This window comes from Hemitrygon akajei, chromosome 6, assembly GCF_048418815.1.
Source record: "Hemitrygon akajei chromosome 6, sHemAka1.3, whole genome shotgun sequence".
NCBI classification, from domain to species: domain Eukaryota; kingdom Metazoa; phylum Chordata; class Chondrichthyes; order Myliobatiformes; family Dasyatidae; genus Hemitrygon; species Hemitrygon akajei.
The window spans coordinates 114,731,689-114,757,208 of record NC_133129.1 but is presented as its reverse complement, the minus strand read 5'-3'; the positions used below and the strand labels follow the sequence as shown (position 1 = coordinate 114,757,208).

At 40.8% G+C, this 25,520-nt stretch overlaps 1 protein-coding gene across 1 annotated transcript in view; it reads left to right on the top strand.

Moving 5' to 3' along the window:
- Nucleotides 1–25,520, top strand: part of LOC140729837 (mucin-6-like) — a 432,642-nt gene that overhangs the window by 31,047 nt on the left and 376,075 nt on the right. The window contains exons 4-6 of the mRNA XM_073050050.1: nt 8,584–8,630; nt 14,330–14,439; nt 14,554–14,705. Coding sequence (XP_072906151.1) covers nt 8,584–8,630; nt 14,330–14,439; nt 14,554–14,705 — 309 coding nt within the window. The remainder of the gene's footprint in view (nt 1–8,583; nt 8,631–14,329; nt 14,440–14,553; nt 14,706–25,520) is intronic.

The window sequence follows — 25,520 nt, the reverse complement described above, 5'->3', positions numbered from 1 at the left end:
AGCAAGAAATAACTATCAACATCCGTCTCCTCGAACGGGGGGACTAACCTCAACGCCCGACTAACATCAAACCCCTCCTCTCTCTCCCCTTGAGCTCTTCGCTCTTGCCTTCGCCTGTCCAGCTCCAACTCATGGCTCCTTTGTTTCTCTTTCTCAGCTGCTTCCAGTTGCTTTAACTGGAGCTCATGACCCCGTTTCACCTCTAATTCCTTTAGTTTGAATGCCTGCTCCCTTTCCTTTTCCTTTTCTTTCTCAACCCGTTCCTTTTCCTTCTCAGCTCCTTCCTCAGCTCGTTCCTTTTCCTTCTCAGCTGCTTCTAGCTGCTTTACTTTAAATTCATGTTCCAACCTTACTTTCTCCAACTCTAACTGATCTGTCCCACTCGCTAATCTCTTTTCGGGGATATTTTCCAAATCCTCAGCTGCAAACACCTTCTTCCCAATGTAATACTGAGTTATGACCCTTCGCACTTCCTGCTTTTTCATTGATGACCTCACCTCTGCGAGGTCTAACTCCTTTGCCAGATTTACCAAGTCTAATTTGGTAGCCGCCCCTAGCGCCTCTACAGTCGGGTTTCTCATAAATTCATCCACATCCATCTTTGCTGGTTTCCTGTCTGGCTACCTGCGTAACCAGATTTAAGTTTGGACTTACAGCCCGATTCACTGACCCTCCCCTTTGGTTTCAAATCCCAGATGAGCCCCCACTTGTTATGTTCCCAGTAACCGGGTGACTTACCAGCAAAGATAGAGAGGTCCGATGAAGTCTGATGGTACTATTTTCAAACATTTTTATTTTTAAAGGGGCACAAACGTATGGTTAATACAAAACATTCAGATCATATACATCGTCAAAACTCAATCTAAAGCACAGGTATAGTAATAATCGATCAGAAATAAGCTCTATCGTTGTCTAGGGGATAATACTGAGTCCAATGGAATATAAGAGTCACTCAAAACCTGCAGGCTTTCCCATTTTGGGAACCGCTGGCATTTCACGTGTTGGAGAGAGAGAGTGGTGAGAAAGAAGGAACACTTGCCCGTCGGCTTTGCGAAGCAAATCCCTGTTGCTAGTTAAAACGGTTTTCCTTTGGTTTCAGCCACAGACTCCCAATCCGGAATCTAATGCACGTGGCTTCCTTCAAAATGGCTTCCCGCTCCGACGGGAAGCACTATCGTGTCTTCTTCGTGTGTCTCCTTGGTGCGTCTGAGGCCCCGCCTCGGCAGCCCACCTTTTATCTGGACTGGCAGGGTTGTAGATGTCAATCAGGGTGGGGGTGAGGCAATCTTTCTCCCATCACCCAGCCCACGTTGCCCTGAGGGTTTGCACGTAGTCCAGTCCCTTATTCCACAAAGGTGTCTCCCAAGACAATGGTTATGTCCATGGTTTTTGTCTGGCTGAGAGGCCAGCCCACATTCCAAACTGTAAGGCTTCTCTCTCTCTCTTGCGATTCTCACAAAGGAGGGGGCTGGGGTCATAACACTGTCAATTCAATACTGAGGAGACTTAAAGAGACCTCAGCTGCTGGTTTATTAGGTCACATATAAAGTAGTACTCATGCTATTTAGATGCATTGTGCCAAGGTGTGCCACACACAAAGTTGAGATATTTTTAAACTTAGAGATACAGCACAGAATAGGACCTTCTGGCCCCTCCAGCCATGCCATCCAGCTACTCCCCCCCCCCCCCTCAATTTAATCCTAGCCTAATCACGGAACAATTTACAATGACCAATTAACCTACTAACTTTAGCCTTTAATTTCAACTTATAGTCATAGAGATACAGCGCAGCAACAGGCCCTTCAGCCCATCTGGTCTGTGCAAAACCATTTAAACTGTCTGATTCCATTTACCTGCACTGGGACCACAGCCCTCCTTATCCCTACCTTCATGTACCTAACCAAACTTCTCTTAAAAGTTGAAATGAACTCACATGAACAACTTGCCCTAGCAGCTTGTTCCACACTCTGAATGAAGAAGTTTCCCCTCATATTCCCCTTAAACTTTTCACCTTTCTCCCTTAACCCATGACCTCTAGTTGGAGTTCCATCCCACCTCAGTGGAAAAAGCCTGTTTACATTTACTCTATTGATACCTCTTATGATTTTGTATACCTCTATCAAATCTCCTCTCAATCTTCTGTGTTCTGCAGAATACAGTCCAAACCTATTCAACCTTTCCTTATAACTCAAACCTGACAAAATCCTTGTAAATTTTCTCTGTACTATTTCAACCTTATTTACATCTTTCCTGTAGGTAGGTGACCAAAACTGCACACAGTACTCCAAATTAGGCCTCACCAATGCCTGATATAATGTCAACATAACATCCCATCTCCTGTAATCAGTACTTTGACTTACGAAGGCTAATGTGTCAAAAGCTTTCTTTACAACTCTATATACCTGTGATGCCACTTTCAATGAATTATCGACATGTATTCCCAGCATTCCTCAGTATGCTACTATTCACTGTGGAAGACCTACCCTGACTGGTCAGACCGAAGTGCAAAACCTCGCACTTGTCTGCATTATATTCCATCTGCCATTTTCAGCCCATTTTTCCAGCCAGTCAGATAACCATATAACAATTACAGCACGGAAACAGGCCATCTCAGCCCTTCTAATCCGTGCCGAATGCTTACTCTCACCTAGTCCCACTGACCCGCACTCAGCCCATAACCCTCCATTCCTTTCCTGTCCATATACCTATCCAATTTTACTTTAAATGACAATATCAAACCTGCCTCTACCATTTCTACTGGAAGCTCATTCCACACAACTACCACTCTGAGTAAAGAAATTCCCCCTCATGGTACCCCTAAAATTTTGCCCCCTAACTCTCAACTCATGTCCTCTTGTTTGAATCTCCCCTACTCTCAATGGAAAAAGCCTACCCATGTCAACTCTATCTATCCCCCTCATAATTTTAAATACCTCTATCAAGTCCCCCCTTCAACCTTCTACACTCCAAAGAATAAAGACCTAACTTGTTCAACCTTTCTCTGTAACTTAGGTGCTGAAACCTAGGTAACATTCTAGTAAATCTCCTCTGTACTCTCTCTATTTTATTGACATCTTTCCTATAATTCGGTGACCAAAACTGTACACAATACTCCAAATGTGGCCTTACCAATGCCTTGTACAATTTTAACATTACATCCCAACTCCTATACTCAATGCTCTGATTGATAAAGGCCAACATACCAAAAGCTTTCTTCACCACCCTATCCACATGAGATTCCACCTTCAGCGAACTATGCACCATTATTCCTAGATCACTCTGACCTACTGCATTCTTCAATGCCCTACCATTTACCATGTATGTCCTATTTGGATTATTCCTACCAAAATGTAGCACCTCACACTTATCAGCATTAAACTCTATCTGCCATCATTCAGCCCACTCTTCTAACTGGCCTAAATCTCTCTGCAAGCTTTGAAAATCTACTTCGTTATCCACAACACCACCTATCTTCATATCATCTGCATACTTACTAATCCAATTTACCACCCCATCATCCAGATCATTAATGTATATGACAAACAACATTGGACCCAGTACAGATCCCTGAGGCACACCACTAGTCACCGGCCTCCAACCTGACAAACAGTTATCCACCACTACTCTCTGGCATCTCCCATCCAGCCACTGCTGAATCCATTTTACTGCTTCAATATTAACACCTAAAGATTGAATCTTCCTAACTAACCTTCCGTGTGGAACCTTATCAAAGGCCTTACTGAAATCCATATAGACAACATCCACTGCTTTACCCTCGTCCACTTTCCTAGTAACCTCTTCAAAAAATTCAATAAGATCTGCCAAGCGTGACCTTCTACGCACAAATCCATGTTGACTGTTCCTAATCAGACCCTGTCTATCCAGATAATTATATATACCATCTCTAAGAATACTTTCCATTAATATACCCACCACTGACATCAAACTTTTTATCAAAATAATTGTTAGGTTTACTCTTAGAACCCTTTTTAAACAATGGAACCACATGAGCAATACACCAACCCTCCAGCACCATCCCCATTTCTAATGACATTTCAAATATTTCTGTCAGAGCCCCTGCCAGTTCTATGTTAACTTCCCTCAAGGTCCTAGGGAACATCCCGTCAGGATCCGGAGGTTTATCCACTTTTATATTCCTTAAAAGCACCAGCACTTCCTCCTCTTCAATCGTCATAGTTTGCATAACTTCCCTACTTGTTTCCCTTACCTTTTCACAATTCAATATCTTTCTCCTTAGTGAAATCCAAAGGAAAGAAATTGTTCAAAATCACCCCCATTTCTCTTGGCTCCACGCATAGCTGTTCACTCTGATTCTCTAAGGGACCAATTTTATCCCTCACTATCCTTTTGCTATTCATATAACTGTAGAAACCCTATGGATTTATTTTCACCTTACTTGCCAAAGCAACCTCGTATCTTCTTTTAGCTTTTCTAATTTCTTTCTGAAGATTCTTTTTACATTCTTTATATTCCTCGAGCACTTCTTTTACTCCATGCTGCCTATATTTATTGTAGATCTCTCTCTTTTTCCAAACCGAGTTTCCAATATCCCTTCAAAACCATGGCTCTCTCAAACTTTTAACCCTTCCTTTCAACCTAACAGGATGCTGTACCCTCAAAATTTCACCTTTAAATGACTTCCATCTCTCTATTACATCCTTCCCATAAAACAAATTGTCCCAATCCACTCCTTCTAAATCCTTTCGCATCTCCTCAAAAATCCTTTCTTCAATCAAAAATCTCATCCCTGGGACCAGCCCTATCCTTCTCCATAATTATATTGAAACTAATAGCATTGTAATCACTGGACCCGAAGTTCTCCCCAACACATACCTCCGTCACCTGACCTATCTCATTCCCGAACAGGAGATCCAATACTGCCCCTTCTCTAGTCGGCACCTCTATGTATTGCTGCAAAAAACTATCCTGCACACAATTTACAAACTCCAAACTATCCAGCCCTTTTACAGTATGGGCTTCCCAGTCTATGTGTGGAAAATTAAAATCTCCCACAATCACAACCCTGTGCTTACTACAAATATCTGCTATCTCCTTACAAATTTGCTCATCCAATTCTCGCTCCCCATTAAGTGGTCTATAATACACCCCTGTAAGTGTTACTACTCCTTTCCCATTCCTCAATTCCACCCAAATAGTCCCCATAGATGACCCCTCTAATCTATCCTGCCAGAACACCGCTGTAATATTTTCTCTGACAAGCAATGCAACACCTGCTCCTCTTGTCCCTCCGATTCTATCACACCTGAAGCAACGAAATCCAGGAATATTTAGTTGCCACTCACACCCCTCCTGCAAGCATGTTTCACTAATAGCTACAACATCATATTTCCAGGTATCAATCCATGCTCTAAGCTCATCCACCTTTCTCACAATGCTCCTAGCATTAAAATAAATGCATTTAAGAAATTCTCCACCTCTTCCTCTCTGTTTATCTCTAACGGTGCAAACAACTTTACTATCTTCTTTTTCTTCCTTCTCCCATACATCTGTTCCTACACTCTGGTTCCCCTCCCCTCTTGTATCTAGTTTAAATCCACTGGATCCTCTCTAGCAAACCTACCTGCAAGAATATTTGTCCCCCTCCAGTTCAGATGTAAACCGTCCTGCCGGAACAGGTCCCTCCTTCCCTGGAAAACGGCCCAATTATCTGTATATCTGAAGCCCTCCCTCCTGCACCATGTCTTCAGCCATGTGTTGATCTGTTCTATCTTACTATTTCTAAACCCACCTGCACGTGGCACTGGTAGCAATCCTGAGATTGCTATTCTGGAGGTCCTGTCCTTTAACTTGGCACCTAACTCCCTAAACTCACCTTTCAGTACCTCCTCACTCTTCCTACCTACGTCATTGTTCCCTACATGGACCACGACATCCGGCTGCTCACCCTCCCTCTTGAGAATATGGAGAACTCGATCCGAGATATCGTGGACCCTGGTACTAGGGAGGCAACAAACCATCCGGGATTCTTGATCTCTTCCACAGAACCTCCTATCTGTCCCCCTAACTATTGAATCCCCTATCAGTACTGCTCTCCTCTTTTCCCTCCTTCCCTTCTGAGCTGAGGGTCCAGTCTCGGTGCCAGAGATGCAACCACTGCAAGTTGTCCCTGGTAGGTCGTCCCCACCAACAGTATCCAAAACGGTATACTTATTATTGATGGGAACGGCCACAGGGGTGCTCTGCTCATTCTGTCTAATCCCCTTCCCTTTCCTGACAGTCACCCAGCTACCTGTCTCCTGACTCTTAGGGCTGACTATCTCCCTGAAACTCCTGTTTATTTCTGCTTCTGCCTCACGAATAATCTGAAGTTCATCCAGCTCCAGCTCCAGTTCCCTAACACGGTTTGTCAGGAGCTGCAGATGGATGCACCTTTTACAGGTGTAGTCATCAGGGACAACTGTGCTCACCCTGACTTCCCACAGACTGCAAACGGAGCACTCAACTGCCCTAACCGCTGCAATCTCTGATAGTCTTTCTTGCCATCTACTACACCATCAGTTTTGGTGTCATCTGCAAATTTCTTGATCCAGTTAACCACATTATCATCCAGATCATTGTGGCACACCACTCAACACAGGCCTCCAATCAGAGAGGCAACCATCTCCTACCACTCTCTGGCTTTTTCAACAAAGCCAATGTCTAATCCAATTTACTACTTCATCTTCAATATCAAGCAGTTGAACCTTTTGACCAACCTCCCATGCGAAACCTTGTCAAATGCCTTCATAAGACCATGTAGACTACATCTAATGCCTTGCTTTTATCATCTTTCTTGGTAACTTCTAAAAACTCTATTAAAATTGGTTAGATATGACCTACCATACATGAAGCCATGCTGACTATCCCTAATCAGTCCACATATACGCACATACTCAAATATCTGGTCTCCAAGAATACCTTCCAATAACTTTCCCACTACTGATGTCAGGCACTTTGGTCTAAAATTTCCTGGTTTATTTTTAGAGCCTTTCTTAGTGGAACAACATTAGCTATTCTGAAATCCTCCAGTACCTCACCTGAGATGATTTAAATATCTCTGCTAGAGCCCCTGCAATTTCTGCACTTTCCTCCCACAGGATCTGAGGGAAAAACTTCTCGGGCACTGAGGATGTATCCGCCCTAATTTGCCTCAAGACAGCATACACCTCATCCTCTGTAAACTTTATGGGGCAATGAAGTCAATGCTTTTTTTTTGCCTCAGTTCTAGAGACTCTGTGTGCGTCACTTGCAAAAAAAACTTATATTTAAGATCTCCCCAATCTCTTTTGGATCCATGCACGAATTATCATTTTGATTGTCCTGTGGACCAATTTTGTCCCTTGCAATCCTTTTGCTCCTAACATATCTGTTATAATTTCTCCCAGAGAATAGCGCCTTCTTCCCTGTCAGATTCCATTTTGACTTATCAATGTTCATGCCTTCTTGAGGAGGTTGAATCTAATTAATTGTTCAATAAGTGCCGAGGTACTTGCTTCAAATGGAGGTTCTGTTCCAAATTAATTTCCCGAAAATCAGTTGCAATCAAGGCATAACTGCCATCAGCAGATACTGAGAAATAGTTGCACTAGTTCAGCTGTTTCTTGAATGGTCTTGTGATCTGGGCTCACTACTCAAAGAAGAACAGGATTTTCTAGAGTGTTTTGATGAGTAGTTATTCCTGAACCAGTATCACTGAAATAAACAGGACATTACTGCAGTGCTTTTTATCGGAGCTTCCTGTGCTTGTTCTCCAGATTGACTGTCATGTTTTTTCTTCACAAAGGTGACTGCACTTCACAAATATCTCCATCAAGTAAATCACTTGGTATGATTATGACTATAAAATGAAATAAATATGATTGCATTTTTATCTTTGACAGTAGTATTCTAATGTAATATGCATTATCAGTGTTATAAATGGAAAGTCAGCAGTAGACATGTAAAATTCTTTAGAACAACATACACCTTGTTCCCTGACTGAATAATTACTTCATGTCCACCAACCATCTCTGTGTCACTTTAGTGCTTGTATTATGTCTCTGAAAATCCCCATATATAACACCCAGACCAATCTTCTTCTGTACCCAGTGACTCAAAAAATTAATTCAATTAACTAAAATCTGCCCTGTTTAGAATGGCTTTAATAGTCTGGTTTAATCTGTGAGATTTTATTTTTAATTCACTCTACTGCAGGCATTATAGGCGAGACTTTCCAATGTGCCCTTGTAATAAGAACACATTCTACTAAGTTTGCCTAGAAGTGAGGGAGCACATCAAAAATTTCTTACTTCCAATAAATTTGATAATTAATTGTACTATCTCTAGGTGCATTTGAGCAGGGATTGAAACTGAATCTTGAGACTTGTCCAAAGAAAGGATATTCTTTCTAAACATCAAATGAATTCTTAAGGGAAAGTTTGTCAACAGAGTGCAACTTTGTAATGAAATTATGTACATATGTATGTTACACTTGATAATGCTGTTACCTAGTTAATTGAGTAGCTTCCGTTCTATGAAGTCTTGATGAGTTAATGAAGGTAAATTGCTGTTCTATCTTGACAGTATATGTCAGAATGGAAACCTGAAGTGCAGTGGTCAGGCCCCTCAGGGTAAGAACACGTTTACTTATTCTGTTCAATGTGAATGCAATAATTGAATGTAAAAGATTACGTATATAATACAGATAAAAAGGATATCTATGGAATGAATGGTGTCCAGAGAAAGTTAGATTCCTCATTGTGAATGCAGTACTGTGTGTATAGGGAGGAGAAAGGAGGAAAGAATAACGAAGGGAGGGAGAAAAATGGGAAGATTAGGAAATGAAAACTGAGCTAAAATGAAAGTACAGGAAATAAGAATGAGAAAGGATGCCTTTGGAAAGCCTGCAGAAAAACCTTTTTTGGATATACAGTATCTGAAGAATTAATCATTGTGGGATTGATATTTCTCAGCTTTAAGAGTGCTCCTACCATCATATAAGACCATATAGGAGCAGAATTGGGCCATTTGGCCCATCTAGTCTGCACCACCATTTCATTATGGCCTATCCATTTTTCCTCAGCCCCAATCCCCTGCCTTCTCCCTGTATCCCATGCCCAGACTAATCAACAATCTATCAACCTCTTCCCAATGACTTGGCCTCCACAGTCACCCATGGCAATGAATTCCACAGATTCACCACCTTACGGCTGAAGAAGTTATTCCTCATCTCTGTTTTAGAAAGACGCCCTTCTATTCTGAGGCAGTGTCCTCTGGTCTTAGACTCTCCCACCATAGAAAACATCCTCTCCACATCTACTCTATTAAGGCCTTTCACCATTTGATAAGGTTCAATAAAGTCATCCCTCATTCTCATGAATCCCAGAGCATTCAAGTGCTTTTCATATGGCAAGTCATTCAATCCTGAAATCATTTTGGTGAACATCTTTGAACCCTCACCAATGTCAAAACATCCTCTCTAAGACAAGAGCCCCAAAACTGCTCACAATACACCAAGTAAGGCCTCACCAGTGCTTTATAATGTTTCAACATTACATCTTTGCTTTAAATACTAGTCCTCTTGAAATGAATGCAAACATCGACTCAACCACAGACTCAACCTGCAAATTAACCTTTAGGGAATCCTGCATGACATCTCCCAAGTCCCTTGTACCGCAGATTATTGAATTTTCTCACTATTTAGAAAATAATCTACCCTTTCATTTCTGCTACCAAAATGCATGGCCATACAATTCCTAACACTGTATTCTATGTGCCATTTCTTTGCCCACTGCCCTAATCTGTCCAAGTCCTGCGGCCTGTCTACTTAAAATTACCTGACCCTCCACATTTCGTTGTATTGTCTGCAAACCTTTCAACAAAACCATCAATTCCATCGTCTAAATCATTCTCATATAATGTAAAAAGAATTGGTTACAACACAGGCCCTGTGGAACACCATGAGTCTCCAGCAGCCAGCCAGAAAAGTCTCCCTTTATTCCCACTCTTTACTTTCTGCCATCAGCCACTGATTTATCCATGCTAGAATCTTTCCTGTAATACCATGGGCTATTAGCTTGTTAAGCAGCCTCATGTGTGACACCTTGTCAAAGGCCTTCTGAAAATCCAAGTAAACAACATCAACCGATTCTCCGTTGTCTATCCTGCTTGCTATTTCTTCAAAGAATTACAACAGCTTCATCAGGCAAGATTTTCCCTTGAGAAAGCCATGCTGATTACAACCCATTTTATCATGTGCCTCCAAGTACCCTGAAATCACATCTTAACAATCACCTCCAGTATTTTCCCAACCACTGAGGTCAGATTAACTGGCCTATAGCTTCCTTTCTTCTGCCTCTCTTCCTTCTTGAAGAGTGAACATGAACATAGAACAATACAGCACAGTACAGGCCCTTTGGCCCACAATGTTGTGCCGATCCTTAAACCCTGCCTCCCATATAATGCCCCACCTTAAATTCCTCCATATACCTGTCCAGTAGTCTCTTAAACTTTACTAGTGTATCTGCCTCCACCACTGACTCAGACAGTGCATTCCACGCACCAACCACTCTCTGAGTGAAAAACCTTCCTCTAATGTCCCCCTTGAACTTTCCTCCCCTTACCTTAAAGCCATATCCTCTTGTTTTGAGCAGTGGTGCCCTGGGGAAGAAGCACTGGCTGTCCACTCTATTCCTCTTAATATCTTGTACACCTCTATCATGTCTCCTCTCGTCCTCCTTCTCTCCAGAGAGTAAAGCCCTAGCTCCCTTAATCTCTGATCATAATGCATACTCTCTAATCCAGGCAGCATCCTGGTAAATCTCCTCTGTACCCTTTCCAATGCTTCCGCATCCTTCCTATAGTGAGGTGACCAGAACTGGACACAGTACTCCAAGTGTGGCCTAACTAGAGTTTTATAGAGCTGCATCATTACATCACGACTCTTAAACTCTATCCCTCGACTTATGAAAGCTAACACTCCATAAGCTTTCTTAATTACCCTATCTACCTGTGAGGCAAATTTCAGGGATCTGTGGACATGTACCTCCAGATCCCTCTGCTCCTCCGCTCCTCCACACTTCCAAATATCCAAGTGGAGTGACATATGCAATTTTCCAGTCTTCCAGAACCATTCCAGAATCTAGTGATTCTTGAAATATCATTACTAATGCCTCCACAATCTCTTCAGCCACCTCTTTCAGAACCCAGGGGTATACAACATCTGATCCAGGTGACTTATCTACCTTCAAACCTTAGTTTCCCAATAAACTTCTTCTTTCCTAATAAACAACTTTGTACACTTCTGACCCCTGACATTCTGGAACTTCCACCAGTCTTCTACAGTGAAGACTGTTGCAAAACTCTTATTCAGTTCGTCACCATTTCCTTGGCCCCCTTTGCAACATCTCCAGCATCATTTTCCCTCTCACCTCTTTTTTATACTTTATGTATTTGAAGAAACTTCTGATATCTTCTTTGTCTGTCTTCTTGATAACTTTTTTAGTTTTCTTGTTAGTTTTTAAAAGCTTCCCAATCCTCTAACCTCCCACTAATTTTTCTCTATTATATGTCTTCTCTTTGGCTTTGACTTCCCTTGTTAGCCATGGTTGTGTCAACTTTCTTTTAGAATACTTCTTCCTCTTTGGGGCATATAAATCCTGAATTACTTCCAGAAATTCCAGCCATTGCTGCTCTGCCATCATCCCTGCCAGTGTTCTTTTCTATTCAATTTTGGCCAACTCCTCTCTCATGCCTCTAATTCTTTTTACTCCACTGCAATTCTGATACATCTGACTTCAGCTTCTCCTTCTCAAATTTCAAGACGAATTCAATCTTATTATGATCACTTTCTCCAAAGGGTTCTTCACCTTAAGCTTTGTAATCGATTCCGGTTCATTGAACGATGCCCAATCCAGAATAGCTGATCCCCTAGTGGGCTGAACCATGAGTTGCACTTAAAAGCTGTCATGTAGACATCCTAGAAATCCCCCACTTGGAATCCAGCACCAACCTGATTTCCCAATCTACCTGCATATTGAAATCCCCCTTTGTCCTTTTAGCATATGTTTGCTATCTCCCATTGTAATTTGTAGACCACTTCTTTACTATAAAATCTGCATACAACTCCCATCAGTATCTTTTTACTCTTGCAGTCCTTAGCTCTACTCTTCCTAATGGTTTGGTTTTATATTTTACCAACAGAGCCACACCAACCCCTCTGCCTACCTGCCTGTCCTTTCAATACAATGTGTATTCTTGGATGTTATGCTCACAGCTATAATCTTCTTTTACTGATGATTCAGTGATGCCCACAACATCATACATTTTGTATGCTCTGTAACTGTCTTTCTTCAATAGAAACTATTATTATTTACTTTACTTAAATTATTCTATCATTAAGACTGCCTCACCTGTTTCATAAAAAAGCAATTACCTATCTAAAAGGTAATTGGCTAACTTGGTTGAAAATAGACAGGGACTCAAAGGCTAAGTTATTCTCTTTCCTCACCAAGCTTCCAGTTACTTCTAATCCAATCATGTTTGAAACATATTTGAAAGAATAAACCAGAATAAGAATTGCGTCAGTTGCTATCTTAACCAATTTCATAAATAACTGATTTCTCAATATTAAAAATTGAACCTAGACAGGGTGGGAATGTATTTAATGTTATGGAAATACAGAAAACTGTAATATTTATTATTGTTACAAACATACCAGCATCTGCTTTGCACTGTCAATTTTAAAATGTTACTTTCTCTGACAAACCAGATTTTCTTTATCTATTAATGAGTTGTTTGAGTTGTATTCTTGCGCAGATTGATTATCAATCAAAAAAAATGTTATTGAGTAAGAAAGGCCTAATGTATTCAGTATTGCTTTTAATTCTTTTTTTTGGAAACATATTAAAATATTTATATTTGTATTAAAATATTTGCATTCGTATAGATGAGGCTACTTCCACGTCCCATTCCCATTCTAATACGTCTATCCATGGCCTCCTCTACTGTCAAGATGAAGCTACACTCAGGTTGGAGGAACAACACCTTATATACCGGCTGAGTAGCCTCCAACCTGATGGCATGAACATTGACTTCTCTAACTTCCATTAATGCCCCTCCTCCCCTTCTTACCCCATCCCTGATATATTGATGAGCAATGTTATACACATTTCTTGTTCAAAGTGTAAAATTGTGTATAATTTATGTTCAACATGTTTTTATTGTGAATGCAGTGTCTCAGATGTAATATGCCTGTGAATCTATGCCTGCTTTTCATTGCAGCTGTATATTTTGGTACTTGTGCAAAGACAATAAATTCAATTTTGGCAAATTCAAGAATGTGGGATTTCAGACCATGATCTTATTAATCTTAAGGGCAAATGACTATTCATGGTCCTGATTCATGTGTGTACATAAAACTACCCATGAATACAGCCAAACGAAATGATGTTTCTTTGGGGCCAAGGAGCAAAATGCATTACCATAGCACAAGGCACATTGCATACATTTGTTGTTTGTCCATCGTCATCGAGGAAGACCTAGACACCATTATGATGATGATGGTGGTGTCGAGACTAGCACTTGGTTTCGATTTAAGTGAGGGAGAGTTGGGCAGCATCAGCCTCACTCTCTCTTCCCAATTCCCATCTGGATCCAGTGGCAAGACCACAGTTGAGACAGCTGGAGATGGGACTAGGTGCAATAGATGACCAGGACATTTAAGATAGCAGTAAACATACACAAAAAATACATAATACAGCACAAGACCCTGAATCCAACGAATATTGTTGGCAGGAACAAGCCCACAGCAGTCTGCAGACAAATGAAATCCAGTTCATCTGGAGGGCAGCAGCAATGCCAGCATGCCATACCACTTCTTTCCTGGGCAGCTGCAACAGGCGAAACTGTGACATGAGGCTTAGTCTATGCTACAACCGAGGCCATGCAGTGAACCAGACTTTCAGCATTCCACATCACCAATGTCTACAGAGTCTTGCGATCACAAGAAAAATTACTAAGATGATCACTACTCGCTGTTAGACTGCACACTGTGTTTACGTACTGACTCTTTGAATGCAGCAACTGGATCCACAAGTCCAGCACCTCTACCATCAAATGACCTGCTGATGGAGTAGACCTGCAGTGCTTGAAGTTTGTAATGTCTTGCAATCATAAAAAAAAACTTTATAAAAGATAATAACACCTTTGACTGGCCCTGCTGTGATTATTAGATTATGGAGCTATCTAATGTATATCTCAATAACTGGCAAATAAAGTTTAAGTAGTACACCAGAACATTTTTCAAAGAGATAGATGTCTGTCTTTCCAGAACACTGTTACCCTCCCAAAGTTTACTTTAATTGTGAGAATGCACAAGAAGGTGAATATGGAGCTGCTTGTGCACCAACGTGTCAGATGTTTGCGGCAGAGAGCCAGTGTGTGAGTACAAAATGAATTTCAGCTTTCCGGTTAAACCATCAAACAGACCTCGTACATTGTTATTGTTCATTGTATGTAAATCAATTTAAAATGTCATTTTTTCAATTTCTCCAGCTGGCAACAAAATGTGTGTCTGGCTGCATTTGTCAGAGTGGATTGGTGCTGGATGGAGAGAAAGGATGTGTTCATCCTGATGATTGCTCTTGTGAATATGGAGGCCGTCCATATGGACAGGGTGAGGTCATTGTGAAGGATTGTATGACATGGTAAGAAATTTTCCACTTCTGTTTCCTTAATGACATGGTTTTCAATTGAACCAATGTAAAAGGAAGAATTTTATTTACAAGCCCACATAAATTGGGATTGATGAACTGGCTTTTGCAATGCATCATAAACACTATTCCCTTGAATGACTGGAATCAGGAAACGGGAGCTCTGTTTAAATATTTTTCACAGAACTACAGGATTTTGGACAGTAGTGTAATCTTTGGAATGTCAGCTTAGAATCAGACAAAGTGAGAACATTTAATATTTCTCAAAATCTCTCAAGATTATAGGAAGAAAGCTTACAATCAAACAATTATCAAGTTGTACAGCATAGATTCATGCACTTTTGTCCCACCATGATGCCTGTTTGCCAGCATTAGGTTCATATCCCTCGCTTATCCAATTATCTGTCTAAATGCCCTTTAACCATTGTAGTTGTACCCGTGTTCAGCTACTATCAAGTCATAGAGTGATACATCATTCTAACAGGCCCATTGGCCCAACTCATCCACACTGATCAAGATGCCTATCTAGCCAAGTCCCATTTGGCCCATATCACCCCCCCCCCCCCCAATCCTTTCTTATCCACGTACTCATGTAGTAATTGTGAAGCATTGTCTTGTTACTGCCTTGTACTTGTCCCATATACCCACCACCAGCCACTATGAAAAATGTTGCCCCTGGTCCCCTTTACAAAATAAACCTATGCTCTTTAGTCTTTGCCACACCTACCCTAGGGAAAAGATTGACTATATACCGAACTATGCCCATCATGATTTTATAAACCTCTGTTATGTCACCACTCAGGTGTGGTCTAATGAACATTTTGAACATCAGTAATAAGATGCTACAGCTCTTGTAGGGTGCCACAGCTAATGAAGACATGTATGCTGTCACCATCTTCACCCATCTGTTTACCTGTTTGGCCACTCAGGGAATTACAGTATGTACCTAAGTTTTTCTGTTCAGTCACATGCTCCAGAACAGTACCATTCACTGAATATGTTTGGTATACTATGGTATAATTTTCCTAAACTCCATCACTTTGTACTTGTCATTTAAATTCCATCTGCCTTTGTTTTGCCCACTTCCCCAGTTGATCAATAAACCTTGGTTACCTTAGACAACCTACTTCATGATCCACTATACCTCAAATTTTGGTAGCATCCCAGAATTTTACTAATCATTCAACCTACATTTTAATCCAACTCATCATGACAAACAACAGTGGACCCAGCACCATTTGCTGTAGTACACCACTGGTCACGGGCCTCCAATCTAAAAAACAACCCTCCACTACCACCCTCTGAGTCCCATCACCAAATTAGTTTTGCATCCATTTGGCTAGTTTGCACTGGATCTCATGTGATCTCACCTTCTTGACAAGCCTCCCACATGGGACCTTGGAAAGGTCTTGTTAAAGTCTATGTAGACATGATCCACGTTTCTGGACTTCCCTCATCAATTGTCTTGGTCACATATTCAAAAAATACAATCGAAGACACGAGACACATTTCCCACACTCAAAACCATGGTGATTTTCCCCTAACCTGTTCTTGTGTTTCTAAGGGCAATACTGTACCTTCTATCTCTCAGAATCCTCCACTTTCCCACCAGGATTTTATGCTCACCAGCATATAGTTCCATGGCTTCACTTTGCAGCCCCTCTTAAATAAAGGCAAAGCATTAGCTGTTCTCCAGTCCTCCTCTACCTCTGCATGGCTAACAAAAATACAAAAATCTCTGCCAGGGCCCCAGTAGTTTCTTCCCTTGCTTCCAAATAGGTCCTTAGATACACTTTATACTCAGAGAATTATCCACCTTTATGCACTTCAAGACCACCAACACCCTCCCTTGTACCTCCTAATATTGGTAAATTTCAGTTTAACACTGTTCTCTTCCCTGAACTCAGTAGCTTCCATGACCCTTCCCACAATAAAAACAGTTGAAATGTATTTATTTCAGACAATGCCCATCTACTGTGACCCAATAAAGGTTTCTTGCCCCTCAGATTAGGTAAGACTAGAACTAGAGGTCATCAGATTAGGTTGAAAGGTGAAATACTCAAGAGGAATCTGAGAGAGAACTTCACCCAAAAGTGTGGAACAAGCTACCAGTTGGAGTTTATTCCAATATCTGTTGTACTCCTCAAGAGATATCCCTGATCCTAGTTGTCTATACCCTTTTCCTCATCAGAGCCTCAAAATCTCTGGACAGTAAAATTACTTAATATACCAAGCGGAAAGAACGCATAAACTTCCAGAATCTTTTTTGACAGCTATTTAAATAATATTGCCAAAAAAAGATAGAGATCTTTTAAAGCCAACATCATATAGACCTATTTCTTTGTTGAATACCGACTATAAAATAATAGCAAAAATTTTATCTAATAGATTATCTAAATACTTATCAAAATTAATACATATGGATCAAACAGGATTTATTAAAAATAGACAATCGGCAGATAATGTAACTCGGTTACTTAGCATAATTCATTTGGCACAAAAGAAGGAGGAAATGAGTGTGGCATTTGCCTTAGATGCAGAAAAAGCATTTGATAGATTGGAATGGGATTTTTTATTTAAGGTATTGGAAAAATATGGATTAGAAGTATCTTTTATAAAATGGATTAAAACCTTAAATACTAATCCCAAAGCTAAAGTAGTGACAAATGGTCAAATTTCAACATCATTTCAGTTAACAAGGTCAACTAGACAAGGTTGTACATTATCACCCTGCTTTATTTGTATTGGTGATAGAACCATTAGCTGAATTAATTAGAACGGACCCAGATATTATGGGTTTCAGAGTTAACCAGGAGGAATATAAGATTAATTTATTTGCTGACGATGTTTTGCTTTATTTAACAAACCCATTGTATTCGCTGCGTAAATAAATGTGTGAGGAAGTTCCTTTGGAAAAGTAAGATGTCAAGAATATCGTTGGAAAAATTGACATGGAAATTTGACCTAGGAGGGTTACACCTTCCAAACTTTAAGAATTATTATAAAGCAAATCAACTTAGATTTTTTGCATCTTTTTTTGATGAAGATAAACCGGCATGGATTAGAATAGAACTAGTCGAAATAGGAGAAAATATACCAGAAGATTTTACATATAAGTGGGAATCTAAATGGATACGGGAAAAGAAAGAATCTCCTATATTAAAATATTTGATTGATTTATGGGATAAGATAAATGTTGATGATGAGATAAAGAAATCTTTATTAGCAAAGAGACCTTTAATTCAAAATAAACTTATTCCTTTTACAATGGATAACCAACTTTTATACAATTGGTTTCAAAAAGGGATTAGATATATAGGAGATTGTTTTGAAGGAGGTATATTAATGTCTTTTGATCAATTAAAGAATAAATACAAAATATCAAACAACACTCTTTTTTGTTATTTCCAATTAAGGGCTTATTTAAGAGATAAATTGGGTCAAACAATGTTATTGCCAAAACCTAATGAAATAGAAACTTTAATTCAAAAAGGAAAAATTAAAAAAATTATTTCTTGTATGTATAGTTTGATTCAAAAACAGGCAATTAAACAAGGAATTCATAAGTCAAGACAAAAATGGGAAACTGATTTGAATATTAAAATTGAAGAAACAAGTTGGTCAAGACTATGTCTTGATAGTATGACAAATACAACAAATGTTCGGTTAAGATTAGTGCAATATAATTTTTTACATCAATTATATATTACACCACAAAAAATAAATTAATTAAACCCAAATTTATCTGATCAATGTTTCTGATGTAATCAAGAAATTGGTACTTTTTTACACTCTGCTTGGTCTTGTTTTAAAATTCAACCTTTTTGGACAAATTTTAGAGTTTTATTGGAACAAATTATTGGAACACAACTTCCACATAATCCAACATTATTTTTACTAGGCGATATTGAAGGGATAAAACCGAAATCCAAACTGAATAAATATCAGAAAGAATTCATAAAAATTGCATTGGCAGTAGCCAAAAAGGCTATTGCAGTTACTTGTAAATTGGATTCATATTTAAGTATAGATCGTTGAAAGAATGAAATTTTCAGTTGCATTCCACTTGAAAAAATTACTTATAATTTAAGAGATAAATATGAAATATTTCTGAAAATTTGGCGCCCTTTTATACAAAAGACAGGATTAAATATATAGGTGCTCTGAAGATAAAATTATTGGTTATCTGGGGAAATAAATAAATATATATACTAAAGCTATTATGAACTCCATGGAGCATGTGGGATCTTCTGATATCCAGGCATTCTTTCTTTCTTTTTTCTTCTCTTTTTTTCTCTCTTTCTATAGGGATATGTTAGGGGGGAGGGGTCTTTCTGTAACCTATTTGAAAATTCAATATATATATTAAAAAAATCTCTGGACAGTCAGGGTTCGCTCATCCAGCCAGCCTGACCCTTTATTCTAACAGGAACATTCTGAGCAACACATCCAAAATGCTGGAGGAACTCAGCAGGCCAGGCAACATCTATGGAAAAAAGTACAGTCGACGTTTCAGCTGAGACCCTTCAACAGGACTGGGGAGAAAAAGCTGAGCAGTAGATTTAAAAGATGGGGGGAAGGGAGGCAGAAACATTGGGTGATAGGTGAACCTGAAGGAGGAGGGATAAAGTAATGAGCTGGGAAGCTGATTGGTGAAAGAGATACAAGGCTGAAGAGGGGGAAGTCTGATAGAAGAGGACAGAAGGCCATGGAAGAAAGAAAAGGGGGAAGGAGCAGCAGAGCGAGGCAATGGGAGGGCAAGGGGATAAGGTGAGAGAGGGAAAAGGGGGAAGGGAAATTGAGAGGGGGGCATTACTGGAAAGTTCAAGAAATCGATAATCATGCTATCAGGTTGGAGACTACCCAGACGGAATATGTGTAGTCTCATCGCGACAGTAGAGAAGGCCATGGATCTGAATGGGAATGGGAAGTGGAATTAAAATCGCTGGCCTCTGGGAGATCCCACATTTTTTGGTGGAAGGAGTGTAGGTGCTCGGCAAAACGGTCTCTCAATCCACATCGGGTCTCATCGATATACAGGAGGCCACACTGGACACAGTATATGACCCCAACAGACTGACAGGTGAAGTGTCACCTCACCTGGAAGCACTGTTTGAGACCTGGAATACTAGTGAGGGAGGAGGTGTAGGGGCAGGTATAGCACTTGTTCTACTTGGGCAGGAATAAACGGACAAGAGAGTTGACTAGAAAATGATCCCTGTGGAAAGTAAAAATTGGGGGGGGGGGGGAGGGAAAGATATGCTTGGTGGTGGGATCCTGTTGGAGATGGCAGAAGTTGCGGTGAATTATGTGCTGGACATGGAGGCTGGTGGGGTGGTAGGTGAGAACAAGAGGAACCCTATCCCTGGTAGGGTGGTGGGAGGATGGGGTAAGAGCAGATGTGTGAGAAATGGAAAAGATGTATTTAGAAACACAGAAAACATACAGCACAATACAGGCCCTTCAGCCCACAAAGCTGTGCCGAAGTCTCTTAAAAAACCCTATCGTTTCCGCCTCCACCACTTCTGCTGGCAGCCCATTCCATGCACTCACCACTCTCTGAGTAAAAAAACTTAGCTCTGACATCTCCTCTGTCCTACTTCCAAGCACCTTAAGGATTGAGGGCAGCATTGATGGTGGAGGAAGGGAAGCCACTTTCTTTGCAGGAGGAGGATATCTACTTTGTTCAAGAATGAAAAGCCTCATCCTGAGAGCAGATGTGGCGGAAACAGAGGAATTGAGAGAAGGAATGGCGGTTTTACAAGTGTCACGTACCCCGTGACCGGGTCACCAAACCAGCGGAAATGGAATGATACTTTGGAGTCTGGTGGTACTGTAACTAAAAGTGTTTATTAGTAAACTAAGTAATACAGTACAATAAAATGCAAATATACATATAATACAGGTTAGCAATGATATATACAGAAATGTAGAAATAGGAATCAAAACCAATCTCTATCGAAGTCTAGAGGTAAATAAATAGGCGTATGATGGTGCAGAGTTCAGTTCAGCTTAGTTTGGATCGAGGTAGTTACTGTGGTACCGTTGGGGGGGGTGGAGAGAGAGAGAGAGAGCGAGAGGTGAGCAGTTGCAGCAGGCAAACCTTCCATTATCTTCTTCTCCTGTTGTGCTGCTGCGGTCACTGACTGTGACCCCTTCGTTCCCAGCCAGACCGTTCTTCAGTGGTGAGCCTGTCACCCAGGCGAGGGTGGACACACACACAAGCCCCCACCGGTCTGCCTTGACACCCTGTGAGCCTCTGATCGATTCCCCCGAATTGATCCTCCAAGCCCCCACCTTCCTGTGGGTGCACAATGCTCTTTCAGTGTCCCGTGGTGTGTCTATCTGTGTCTGAGCAGACCTGCTTTTATCTCCCCTGACGGGGTACCAGCCATCCATCAACTGTCCATGTCCATCACCTGGCCCCGCCTTGCTGTCTCAGCAGGGATTCACACAAGCAGGCAAAAGTGTCCTTGGAGCAAAAGTAAACAATCAGCGAAGAAGCCATAATACTAAATCATTCTCATTCTCTCTCTCTCTCTCTCTCTCTCTCTCTCTCTCTCTCTCTCTCTCTCTCTCTCTCTCTCTCTCTCTCTCTCCCTCTCTCCCTCTCTCCCTCTCTCCCTCTCTCCCTCTCTCCCTCTCTCCCTCTCTCCCTCCCTCCATCTGCAGCAGGAGGCCTCCCCCCTCTTCTTCTCTCTCTCTCATTAGCAGCATAGTTCACAGGGGGGCCAACTCTGGACCCCATCTCTGCCTGGTTTGCTCATCACACATCACACAAGTAAAAGGGTGGAAAATCCAAAGCAACACATTGTCATCATTACATGCCGTGTCATATGGCATGGGTGATCATGATCTTCCACCTGTCTTTAATCTGAGAAGTTCTGATGAGCTCTTCAAAACTTTTGTCTGTCCATCTCTTGATGTAACTCATTACTGTCATGCGCTGTTGACCATGATTCTCTCATCCGTCAGTTTGTTCCTGTCACTGCAAGTCGTTTGAGCTTATCTTTTCTCAGTACATACCCCAGAAATTCCAGCTGCTGTTTTCTGATTGATGATCTTATTCCGGCTTTTCACAACACTTCCTCATTGCTACTCTGTCCTTCCATGATATTTTCATTGCTCTTCTCGGCTTCAAATCTCCCCCATTTTGCTTCGATATTCTCAAACATTCACTTCCATAGGTTAGTGTGGAGTTTTGAGATTCATACCCATAGAAGTTGGGTATCTTGTTCAAACACTGAAACATTCATTTTGTAATCTCAATCCTTCTTCTGATATCAACATCAGACGTTATTGTACTCCCTAAGTAATTGGACTTAATGTTTGTTTAATCGTTTCATTGCCCACTTTCAGTTTGCATTCCTGTATTTCTTTCTTCTTTGTGACAACCATGCATTCAGCCTTCCTGTAGTTGACGGTCAATCGTCTCAAAGCACTTTCTTGGGCACTTTACCTAGTATTCTTTTGGAGCTAAACACAAAGTACACTGCAGATGCTGTGGTCAAATCAAGACAAAAAAAAAACGGAAAGTTTTGTACGTCTTGATCCTTTGGAGCTTCTCTTTATAAGTACAGTAGCTATCAACACTGTGTCATTTGTGTATCAAAGGTTGTTCCAATTGTATCCACCAAAACAATAGAAAATAGGTGCAGGAGTAGGCCATTTGGCCCTTTGAGCCAGCACCACCATTCACTGTGATCATCCACATTCAGTACCTTGTTCCCTTCTTCTCCCCATATCCCTTGACTCCACTATCTTTAAGAGCTCTATCTAACTCTTTCACTATAAAAATACCTGGGATGCTGCAAATTTCTCTTGGGATCTTTTCACTATAAAGGTTGGGTGAGTAAACACAACCCTATCTGACTCCCCTCTTACTCTGGGCAAAATCACTTGTCTAATTTTCAATTCTCATTCCTGTTCTTTGTTCCCAACACAAATTTTTGATGATTTGGGTACCTTTCCCATCAACATCCGAGCGCTGAAGGGTTTTTAAGTTCTATTCATGCCTCGCCTTATCAAAAGTGGCATAACTAATGAAATATAGGTATTGGTCTTTCTGGACCTCTTGTGACATGCTCAGAAATCATTCTAAGGATGAAGATTGCCTTTTGCGTTCCACTATCTTCAATGAAGCCACACTGCTCTTGCACAATACCCAGATCATGCTTTTTCTTGCTCTCAAAATGGTAATTCATAGAAACATAGAAAACGTACAGCACAATACAGGCCCTTCGGCCCACAAAGCTGGGCTGAACATGTCCTTACCTTAGAAATTACCTAGGGTTACCCATAGCCCTCTATTTTTCTAAGCTTCATGTACCTATCCAGGAGTCTCTCAAAAGACCCCATTGGATCCGCCTCCAGCAGCCCATTCCACGCACTTACCACTTGCTACATAAAAAAAACTTTAAAAAATTTCCCTTGATATCTCTGTACCTACTTCCAAACACCTTAAAACTGTGCCCTCTTGTGCTAGCCATTTCAGCCCTGGGAAAAAGCCTCTGACTATCCAAACGATCAAAACCTCTCATCATCTTATATACCTCTATCAAGTCACCTCTCTTCCTCCATGACTCCAAGGAGAAAAGGCCAAGTTCACTCAACCTATTCTCATTCGTAGCAGGAATTTCACAATATGACCCCCCAAACTAATTGTGTAGTGTATCTTGCATTCAATTGACCATAAGATATGAGAAGAATTAAGCTATTTGGTCCATTGAGACTGCTCTGCCATTTCATCATGGCTGATCCATTTTCCTCTCAGCCCCAATCTCCTGTCTTCTTCCCGTGTCCCTTAACTAATCAAAAATGTTGGCAACAAATTTACCACACTCTGGCTAAAGAAGTTCCTCCTCATCGCCATTCTAAATGGACATCCCTCAACTGAGAGGCTACATCCTCTGTTCAAAGAGTCCTCCACCACAGGAAACATCTTCTGCACTCTATCCAGGCTTTTTCAACATCCAATGTTTCAATGAGATTACCCTTATTCTCTGAATTTCAGTGAGTACAGCTCCAGACCCCTCACTCACTGCTCATATGATAAGCTTTTCAATTCTGTGAACCTTCTTAGAACTCTCTCAAATGTCACCACATTGGGGGTCGATGTACCTGTTCTGTTTGATTGTTTTGTTGTACGGGAGGAGGGACTTGGGTGGGGGTTCGATGTGCCTGATCTGTTATCATTGTTTTGTGTGAGAGGAGGGATTTGGGGGTGGTCGATGTGCCTGTTCCGTTTTGATTTTTTTGTACGGAAGGAGGGATTGGGGGGGTCAATCTGCCTACTCCGTTCTGATTGTTTTGTGTGGGAGGAGGGATTGGGGGTCGATATGCCTGTTCTGTTTTGATTGTTTTTTGTTCAGAGTGGGGGGATTTGGGGATTGATGATTGTGCTGTCTTTCTTTTCTTTCTTTGTTTCATAGCAACCTGGAGAAGAATTTCGTAGTTGTATACTTTTTTTTTTGCATTCTAGACGACTCGAAATGAATGCTGACACTGCATTTGCCTTTCTCACCACCAATCCAACCTGCAAATTAACCTTTAGGGAAACTTACACAAAGACTCTCAAGTTCCTTTGCACCTGTGATTTTTGAATTTTCTCTCCATTTAGATAATAGTTCATGCTTTTATTTCTTCTACCCAAGTGCATTACCATACACTTTCTTGCCCATTCTCCTAATCTGCCTTTCTGTTTCAACACTACCTTCTCTTCCATCTGTCTTTGTATTGTCCATAAACCTGGCCACAAAGCCATCATTGCTATCATCCAAATCATTGACATATAACTTAAAAAGAAACAGTCCCAACACAGACCTCTGTGGAACACCACTGGTCACCAAACCAACCAAAAGAGGCTCCTTTTATTCCCACTCTTTGCCTCCTGCCAATCCTTGATCCATGCTAGTATCTTTCCTGTAACACCTTAGGCTCTTAACTTGCAAAGCAGCCTTATGTGTGGCATCTTGACAAAGGCCTTCTGAAAATCCAAACATAACATCCACTGACTCTCATTTGTACCCTCCTGCTTGTTATTTCTTCCAAGAATTCCAACAGATTTGTCAGGCAAGATTTTCCCTTAAAGGAGCCATGCAGACTTTGGCCTATTTTATCATGTGACTCCAAGTATCGTAAAGCCACATCGTTAGCAATTGACTCCAACATTTTCCCAACCACTGAGGTCAGACTAACTGGGCTACAATTTCCTTTTTTCTGCCTCGCTTCTTTCTTGAAGAGTGGAGTGACATTTGTAATTTTCTTCAATTTTTTCCAATGATACTTCAGGACCATTGACAGAATCTATTGATTCTTGAAAGATCATTACTAATTCTGTTAGGATCCAGCAACAATGAATATATAATTGTGACAGGTTTTTTATAACAAGTAAAACATTTATTAAACACTGCTAAAAAAAAACCCAGAAGTAAACAAACGACTAATTTGACTGGAAGTCGGCTGCTATGCAGCAGCTTGAACAGTTCTTAAAGCGATAATGCAAAAACAGTTCTTAGAAGTAGTAATGCAAAAGTCCAAATGTTTACACAGTCACTTAGGAGAGGCTTTCCTTAGGGTAATAAATTCTCTTTCGTGGCGTTACTGCTGATCCCAGCCGAAGCATCCTTTGCTGAGGGATTTACGATTGAAGGAAATAAAACGGTTTAAAGGCACTGACCTTTCCTTGGCAAAACTCTGCATCCAACTCTTTCTGCTCTTTTGGCAAAGCAGGAGTTAACATGGACACAGGTAACTAATTCCTCGTACGAAGGTTAAATAAAGGTCAAACCTGCTTCACAGCCGACAACA